General features: G+C 40.6%; 1 protein-coding gene across 1 annotated transcript; it reads right to left on the minus strand.

The window, feature by feature from the left end:
• Nucleotides 1–2,101: 2,101 nt before the first annotated feature.
• Nucleotides 2,102–6,724, minus strand: LOC136805351 (uncharacterized). The gene is made up of 2 exons (XM_067061938.1): nt 5,468–6,724; nt 2,102–2,244 (listed from the first exon to the last, which is right to left on the minus strand). Exons 1-2 carry the CDS (start codon nt 6,605–6,607, stop codon nt 2,146–2,148), a joined length of 1,239 nt encoding a protein of 412 aa, XP_066918039.1. The 5' UTR covers nt 6,608–6,724; the 3' UTR covers nt 2,102–2,145.
• Between the last annotated feature and the right edge of the window lie 2,725 nt (nt 6,725–9,449).

Here is a 9,449-nt window from a genome sequence, read left to right on the forward strand (position 1 = left end):
TGCGGAAAATCAAGTAGAGGTAAACAGTTTCTTAGCCTATGACACCATGAAAGACCTCACATCAACGACATTTATGGTTCCAATCCTAGACAACAACTCACCAATGCTTACAGCATTGCTTCAGAAGTTCATTGGCACGATCCAAACACTCAGCATTGTGGCATCGAAACAACTCTACGACATGTTTTAAAGAAATGCTTCATCATCAATGGTCGAAATCTCATGAAAAGGATCAACGCTCATGTCAAAGATGTAGATTTCTGGAAAAACGCACCGGTTCCAAATGGCAATGGGACCCATTCCAATCTTCAATTTGACAATCGCACCATCATTCTATTTCACTCAATGGATTTATCTGGTCCTTACTCATCTTATTCACCGCACCATAAACGTACCACTGTCAAAGTATGGGTGATTGTGTTTGTTGCTGTTCAACAAGTGCAGTGAAGATCAAGACAATGGATGATTACTCAACAACAGCCTTCATCCAAGCCATTACACGCTTTGCTGCAGATCATGGATTCCCAAAACGACTAATGTGTGATGAAGGAAGCCAATTGGTTAAGAGCTGCAAAGAAATGAATATCAACCTACTTGATTTGCAGCACCATCTCAACAAGACGAAAGTCGATTTCCAAGTATGCCCCGTTCAAGGACATAATATGAATGGGAAAGTTGAACGGAAGATACAAGAAATAAACAATTCCATCAGTAAATCACTCAACAACCAAAGATTATCTATTCTCCAGTGGGAGACATTAACAGCTTCAATTGCTAACCAAATCAACAACTTACCCTTAGCTATTGGAGATGTCACCGGAGATTTCGAATGCCTAGACCTCATTACACCAAATCGATTAATGCTAGGCAGAAACAACGACAGAGCAATCGACGGGCTCATACTATGCGATCATCCCACCAAGATCCTGAAGGATAACGAAAAGGTATTCGATACATGGTTTGACGTTTGGCTCACCGTACATGTTCCAAAATTGGTCAAGCAAACGAAATGGTACGTAAGCGATCAAATTAGTGTTGGAGACATGTTTTGTTCATTAAACATGAATCATCATTATCAAACAAATATACATACGGTTTGGTAAAGGAATTGGAGTTTGGAGATGACTTGTTGCCACGAAAGGCAAAAATTATATATAGAAACGAAAATGAAACTGTTATGCGCGAAACCCATCGTGCTGTACGTGGACTGGTAATAATTCATCATGTAGATGAATGTGATTATTTACAAACTTGGCATACTAGCCAAAAATATAGACTTCGCTTCCAAAGTTAATTTTCATTTGGGGAGTGTTAAGTTAATTTGCTTTATATAGAAAAAAAAAAAATTTAAAATCAAAACTAAACAAAAGTTTATAATTTATGCAATCAGTAAAATATTCAATTTAATTTAATTTATTCATGACATCATAATTTATTTTCATTAGCCTAATTATTTATACTAATTATTCCTGACATCATAATTTATTTGACCTTTGACCTTGACCTCACTTCTTAGGCTACCATTATGATGAGTCATCATGTTGGAATTGGCATGCCAACATGGTAGACTTATGCATAAAAGGTGTGTCTCAAGTCAGTCTTGCTAATGCCACTAGACAGTAAGCATCATGCAACTTAGTCATCAATTTTCATAAATTCAATATGGCTACCATTGTTCCATGTGGCACTCAGTGAGCACGCATTCAGTCTCAGCCTCTGCTCACATTTTGATTTTGGATTTGATTTATTCATGGTTCATTGTTTGTTCTACATTTGAGCTTTTCATTTACCTACTGGCATCATTTCACAGCATCCACATTTGGCCAGCTGGTAAGTTTCTTTCACTGACACACCTTAAGTTAGGACTTTTTACTTTTGTGACTTACACATTATTCAACTCAGACATTTTACTTATTTCCTACATAATTATAGATTCACTCATAGACTTAGGCTTATATTCTTTCATTATTGTCAAACTTTATACTTACGCTATTTTCATTTTACATTATTTAGTTTGACGGTTTATCAATATCAATACAAATCGTACAAAACTCGCCTGATTAATGCCCGCCAGCACCGGTAACCCCACAGACGTCGCATGTGACGTATATATTAATATATCTTTCCTTGAATGAAATGCTAATATTAATAAGTAAATAAAATATAAACTATATAGATATAAAGTTTAAGATCTCCTTCCTCGTCTGCCGCCACGACCACGTCTTTTCCCTCGATTGTGGTTCTCTGCATAAAAGATAAATACAGTGTAAGCAGTTTAAAAGCAAAGTAGGGAGGAGGGATGGGAATGAATGCGTCTGATTTTAAGCTCATAAAATTCAAATTTCCTTTTCGGCCTTCGGCCTCAGAAAATTTTAAAATTTTATATCGCTTAAAATCAGACGAATTTATTATGCCGAGCGGATGCAGTCTAGAGTGAGTCTTCACAAAAGGCTGCTGCACGCCGGCTAAGTCCTCGTTTAAAGCAACTTCAGTCCTGTAGGAGTATATTTTGGTACTTTTCTGCCGAACTGAATCTTGTTGTAAAATTTTTGCCATACTGATGCATTAGACCAGTTCCCCATTTTTAAAATGTCTTTAGATTTGCCCCTTTTTTGTATGCCTTTGAAGAAGAGGCTGACCTCTTGGAGTGAGCCTGAAAAATGTTGATGTCAATGCCCGCCATTTTTAACATCTCTTTTTACCATCTAGCTGTTGTATCCTTTCCTACGGGCTTGTGTGGTTCGACATAGCTCAAAAATAATTTAGAGGTTTGCTGTTTTTTCCTAAACACCTTTGTAACTTTGATGTATTCGGTAAGGGCTTGATATGGACAAAGCTTCCTATTTCCCTCAAATTTCCTAAATTCTATTGGTTCATCTTTTTTCTTTCTGTTTGAAATGCTTGGGTGGTGTACTTAAATGAAAAATGAAAGTCGTTTCTGATTTCCCCATGAGATCAATATCCAGGTCCGTAAGTTCCGAGCCTCTATTTGGCGCCAGGATTCCCAAAAGTGTTACAGTTTTAAAAGTAAGTTCCTTTAGTTTGTAAATGTTCGTTTTCTGGTAATTCCCTCATACAATTCAACACTGTGTCGATGTCCCATATTTCCGTATATTTAGGCATCGGGGGTCTCTGTCTTGAAACTCCTTTTAGTAGGAAGTGACCAGTGGATGTTGCCCCACTGGTAGCCCTTCAACAATTCTATGGTAAAAGGATATGGCTGATCTATGCCCATTTATGGTGTTATATTCTTTACCCTCTTCGAATAAGGTTGTCAAGTAGTTGACTACGGTCTCTATAGTACTTGAAATGGGATCAATTTCCCTTTTACGACACCAGCTACTGAAGTTTTTCCAGGCTGACATGTAATGTCTCCTAGTTCCCTTTGCTTTGGATTGTTGGATAAGGGTAGCAGCAGTTTGTGATATGCCCTCTGAAGACTCATGTTCCCTGATATCTCCCACACTGCCAAGTGCAGTGTTTTGTTTCGAATGAGAGGGTGCGTTTCCTCCAATGGGTGGGTTAGAGTGTCCCTTTCCATTTCTATCTTCCTTGGGTTTGAGATTAACATCCCCAGTAAAACTGGATACCAGGGTTGGGTTGTCCAGATTGGGGCTATCAAAATTACTGTAGCTCGAGACCTTTGCGCTTTCTCCAGGCACCTCCCTATCAGAGAAAATGGGGGAAATGCATATGCTAGAGTTTGGTCCCAGGTCTGAGTTAATGCATCTATTGCTTGACAATCCGGGTCTGGTCTCCAACTGAAATAGGTTTCCAGTTGGTGGGCTGTTCTGGAAGCAAATAGGTCGATTTCTGGAGTTCCCAAAGTTTCCACTATCTGTATGAAAACCCTCCTTTTTAGCTTCCAATCGCTCCAGTCTGTCGAGTTCCTGGACTCGAAGTCGGCTTCCTTGTTCAAGCTCGATGGGATGTATTCTGCAGTAAGAGTGATCCCTTTCTGGGTCAAGAAAGACCATATTTCCTTGGCTATGTTTACTAGAGTCAAATTTGTTGGTCGACCCATTTTCACAATGTGAGCTAGAGCTACCTGATTGTCTATCAATAGATGTATTGACTTCAGATGATTTCCCTTCACAAAGGTTTTCAGAGCTATGAGAGCTGCTTTCATCTCTAGGACATTTATATGTTCCTCTTTTTCCCAACTTTGCCATAGTCCTCCTGACGAGATCTGACCACAGTGGGCCCCCCATCCTCCTTTTCTTCCCTTTGCCGCATCTGAGCTTATAATTAAATCTGGGGGTAAGATGTTTATGTTTTTCCCATTTCCTGTCGAAAGGTTTTCTACCCACCACTTTAGCTCCTCCGTTGCTTTGTTGTCCAAGCTCATTGCAGACTCGTATCTCTGTTCGCATCTCGCTAATTGCGTGTTCATGCATTTTTGAAGGAACCTTATTTGGAGTGGTGCTAGGGTGAAGGCTGGGGCGATTGCCATAAGATTCCCTATTAGGCTCGCTAGTTTCCTTATGGGAAAAGTTTTCAGACTCAACATTTGAATGCATAATTTCCTCAGTTTTTGCACTTTCTCTAGTGGGACTTTGAAGGTCATATCGCAGCTGTTTATTAAGACTCCCAGATACTCCATCTGTTGGTTTGGTACCAGTACAGACTTCTGTAGATTTATTGTAAACCCTAGATTCTCCAGAAGAAAGATTGTTGTGTCCCTTGAGAAGATTGCTTCTCCTTTCGACCCTGCTACTATCAATAGGTCGTCTATGTATATGAGGACTCTTATTTGTAACCTTCTCAACAGTGAAATGGGTACTTTGAGTAGTTTTGTGAAGAACCTGGGAGCTGGTCCCAATCCGAACATCAGGCATTGGAATTCGTATAGGCTTCCTTCCCAGCTGAATCTCACATACTTCTTTGATTGGGGATGCAACGGTATTGCAAAATAAGCGTCCTTCAGGTCGATTTTGACCATGAAGTCCCCCTTCTGGAGGATGTTTTTCACATCCTTCAAAGTTTCCATTTTGAATTTTTGATATGGAATGTATGAGTTCAGTTCCTTTAGATTTATAACTGGCCTGTATTTTCCTGGTTCCTTTTTCTCTTTTAAAAATAGAGTGGACAAAAATTGACCTTCTGTGTTTAGAACTCTCTTCACAGCCCCTTTTTCCAGTAAGGTTTTATCTGCTCTTATCAAGGCTTTCATTTTGGAATTGAAATTTATTTGTTGTGGTCTTGTTTTTTGAATTGGCTTCCCTATTATTGGGATCACTAAGCCTGAAACTGTTTCCAAGATGAATTTGTCCTGAGTCAGTTTTGACCAATTGTTTTGAAAAAATCCTGTCCTTCCAGTCTGTGTCAACTGGGGATTTGATAAATCCTCTATGAGGTTTTTTATACTTGGGTGTATTTTCCCAAATTTTTGTGACTCCCCGTTTGTCAGCAGAGGTTTTGCTTGACTGGAGAGAGGTTCTGTGAAGTTTGACAGAATTTTTCTTACCTTTGCCTCTTCGGTTTTGAATTCTGTGGTGCAAGCCAGCCTGTTGTTCATCGGTGTTTGTTCGTGCCCCTCTCCGTGGCTTGTTGATCGGGAGGAGCTCCATGAAAAGGGAGTGCGATTAGCTGTTTGTACTCTTTTTGAAAAGAGGAATTGTTTGAGTGACTGGTTGTTCACTTTTGCCTGTTTTGCGAGGGATTTTATTGTCTCCTCTCCAAAAAGTTTTCCATCACTTTCTTGTAACTCCTCTAATAGGGTCTCTCTGAGCCACACACTGATATGGCTTTCACGAATGCCAAGTCCCATCAAAGCATTTTTCCTTCGGAAGAAATTGCTGGCATTGAGGGCCTGTCCTAACAGCAGTATCGACTGTTGGAAATGAGTGGCCACCTCTTCGAGATCGAGTTTTTCATTCTCGTCTCCTGATCTTGCTCTCTCAACGCTCTGCCAGATTTTGGCAAGCGGAGCCAAGATATCTCTGACTTTATTCGATATCCGGGATATCGATTTGTCCACGGCCAGGGTTTTAGTTCCCATTGACCCTTTTTCTCTGAGTAAGCAATCGAATAATGAATCCATTTTTAACTCAGGTGAGACGTTGCTTGGGACTGGTGTTTCTTCCAGTATGTCCCTCTCAAGCTCTTTATCAGGTATGTAATTCCTGATGTGCTTCTCCAGATACTTCACAAGTCTGGGATCAAGTTTCCAGGCATGTTCATTGACGTCCATCTGGAATAATTCTGGTTTGTCGTCACTCGAATTAGATGATAAGGTAGAGGAACTTCTGCTTCTTTTTCTGGATTTTCGTCTCTTTTTGACTTGCTTTTTCTTCTTTTGCTTCTTCTTCTTTTTCTCCTTTTTCCGTCTCTCCTCAGAGGAATCGGAGCTACTTGAGCTGCTTGATGATGAACTGGAACTTCTGCTGGAGGAGGATGAGGGAGAGGGTGTTCTTTTCCTCCTTTTCTTCTTGTCTCTTCCTCTTTCCTTTAAACTACCATTCCTATCAGTTCCTTCAACGTTTGTTTTTGTTAAATCTGCATCATTTAATTGATTTTCCTCACTGATTGTGTTGTTCTCATTAGATTTATTAGATTTAGTCACATCATATCTCACTTTAGTTTTTTCGGTCGTTGGCGACGCCATCTTGATCCGAAAACGAAAGTGAGAAGAGGGCTTAGCCGGCGTTCCGCAGCCTTTTGTGAAGACTCACTCTAGACTGCGTCCGCTCGGCATAATGAATTCGTCTGATTTTAAGCGATATAAAATTTGTGTTTCTCCAAACAGTTTGGAAAATGTTAAAAATCCATGTGGAAATTACGTTTTTCTAACCATTTTCTGCGCATGTCCTTGGGAAAGCCACAAGCGATTTTTCGCTCAAAACTGTTTTGATGTATAGCTAACCTAGATATTAGGCTATAATGTGAGCAGTCAAGCTGTAAGTTTCCGTCAGGTGAGGCGTCTCTTCGGAGCGGCCTCGGTCAATCGCAGTGAGTTCGCACAGTGAAGCACATAGGATACTTGTGTCATAGTTTCAAATAGTGCCCTGCTGAGCTGTGTGAGTGACCTATGATCAACCACGTATCTGTGCGAACAATAACGAGAGATTGACCGGGAGCCATCGAGCCTAGGCTAGCGAGTGACTATTCACAAAAACAAAAACCTTGTTTAAGATCTCTTTTCCACATCTCTGCCATCACTTTTTGGATTTTGGCTTTTTTCAACCTGAATTTTCGAAATTTCCAACCTTGTTTAGCTTGGATTTTGGCTTTTTTCCAACTGAATTTTTGAAAACTCCAAGCCGTGGAAGATTTGGGTTTTGGCTTTTTCCAACCTCAATTTTTGAAAATTCCAACCTTGTTTAAGCTTGGATTTTGGCTTTTTTCCAACTGAATTTTAAAAAATTCCAGCCTTGTTAAATTTGGATTTTGGCTTTTTTCAACCTGGATTTACGAAAATTCCAACCTTGTTAAATTTGGATTTTTGCTTTTTTCAACCTGGATTTACGAAAATTCCAAGCCATGGAAAATGCAAAATTTCCAACCTTGGAGAATGTCCCACATTTTCAGGTTGGATTTTCCATTGGATTTTATCTTTTTTCCAACTAAGAAAACTTGAAATTTCCAACCTTGGAGAATGTCCCACATTTTCAGGTTGGATTTTCCATTGGATTTTATCTTTTTTCCAACTAAGAAAACTTGAAATTTCCAACCTTGGAAATCGTAAATTTTTTCCTGTGTCCTGTTCAAACTCCTGTATGGCTTTATCGGCGACAGCGTTTTTGTTGGGGTTCTTCGCGTGTCCGAAGTCGAGAGCTATACCGTGACTTTTCAAAATGTCGTCCTGGTGCAGTTTCTGGAAACCTGGAGCGTTGTCCACTCTGACGGTACACGAGTCGGGACGGAGGAGTGTAGTAAGGTTTAGCAGATGGGTACGAAGAATCTCGCCAGTTTCATCTGGGATGAACGATGCGCACGTGAAGGAAGAGAAGACTTCTCGTACGAGGAGAATCTTTTGACGTGATCTTCTGATAACGTCAGCTGCAAACTTTTGACCAGGGTTTTTCGGAGTAGGTCCAGATGATTGTTCCATGATTTCTTTCGGTAGGGACTTCAACGAGTTACAATGACTGCAACCATCGACGATAAGCTTGATGGATGTTTCGGATCCAATGGCGTAGAAGTGTCTGTTGAACAGTTGCGAGAGTTGTTTTTGGTTGCATGGCTGAAATGAAGATGAAGAGCTGTTAAAAGCCCTGGTACGATTGATTTCGGGACGATGATAAGCTCTCTTTGAAACCCGAATGGATCGTGGACACGATGGACGAGAAGACCAGCGTTACTGATTGATGCGATTTGCAAGTATCGTCGAACACCTTTTATTAGATTATGGGCCTTCTTAGATGGACGGGTTCCATTTGAAAGATGGGCATAGGTTCGACGTAGGTCTGGACAATCGTGTTGTGCGGCTTTCCAAGCGTTGGCATTGAGGAAGGGCATTTTGGCATTTCCCAAGATGACATCAGACACAGTGATGGAATTAACGACTGATGAGATGGTTTCAGATACGAATTTACAGATCTGACATGACTCTTCGTTACATGAACGCGGGTTATGAGATCCATAGTCGCTCGACGAATTCATAACACCTTTGATATATGACAGAGTAACACGGTGTTCACTGAGACATGATAGAAAAATTGATATTCTACTAGACGCCGAAAATTGTCCCTTTCGGAGTTTGTTGAATGCTTGAACACATGGCTTATTGTCGGATAGAATTTGTAAGGTATGTTTCGATAGCCTGACGTATGGGGCAAAATGTTTTACCCCCGTGGTGATAGCTAACGCTTCGTGTTCACATGGTTGCCAACCAATTTGATGTTCTTTCAATTTCAAGCTGAAATTGTCAGCTAGAGTTCTTTTTCCATCATGTACCACAAACAAGATTGCGCCTATGCCATTGTTGACAGGTGATAGATCGACGGTCATTACGAGTTGGTCGTCAGGTGTTGGGATAGTCAAGGTAGATGGTGATTTTAGTGCGTCTTGAGAGTGATGGAAGTAATTTAGTCGTTCTGGGGTCCAATCAATTTTGTTAAGTTTATCTAGACCCTTTATCATATCCTCAAGAGGTGCAACGACAGACGAATACTTTGGTATGCAGCGTGCCATGGCCTTGTATGCCCCAATATACGATCGCATTGCGGTGCATGTAGCTGGTGGAGTTGCTGATATCAACGGAGCAACTTTTTGGGAAAGGACGGAAAGTGTTCCGGATGTCCATTTCCAACCAAGGATAGTTGGGGAAGTTTGGCACACGACTGTTTTGGTGGATGAGAACGTAAGGTTAATGTCTCGTAATCGGGATAGGACGATAAACCAGTGGTTGTAGATTTCTTCGACTGTGTTACCACCAACAAACAGATCATCAGCAACGATGAAAACGATACCTTCTTCTACTAAGTCACCAAGCACACGCGACTTTA

This window comes from Clytia hemisphaerica, unplaced genomic scaffold, assembly GCF_902728285.1.
Source record: "Clytia hemisphaerica strain Z4C2 unplaced genomic scaffold, Clytia hemisphaerica genome assembly, whole genome shotgun sequence".
Classification (NCBI taxonomy): Eukaryota; Metazoa; Cnidaria; class Hydrozoa; order Leptothecata; family Clytiidae; genus Clytia; species Clytia hemisphaerica.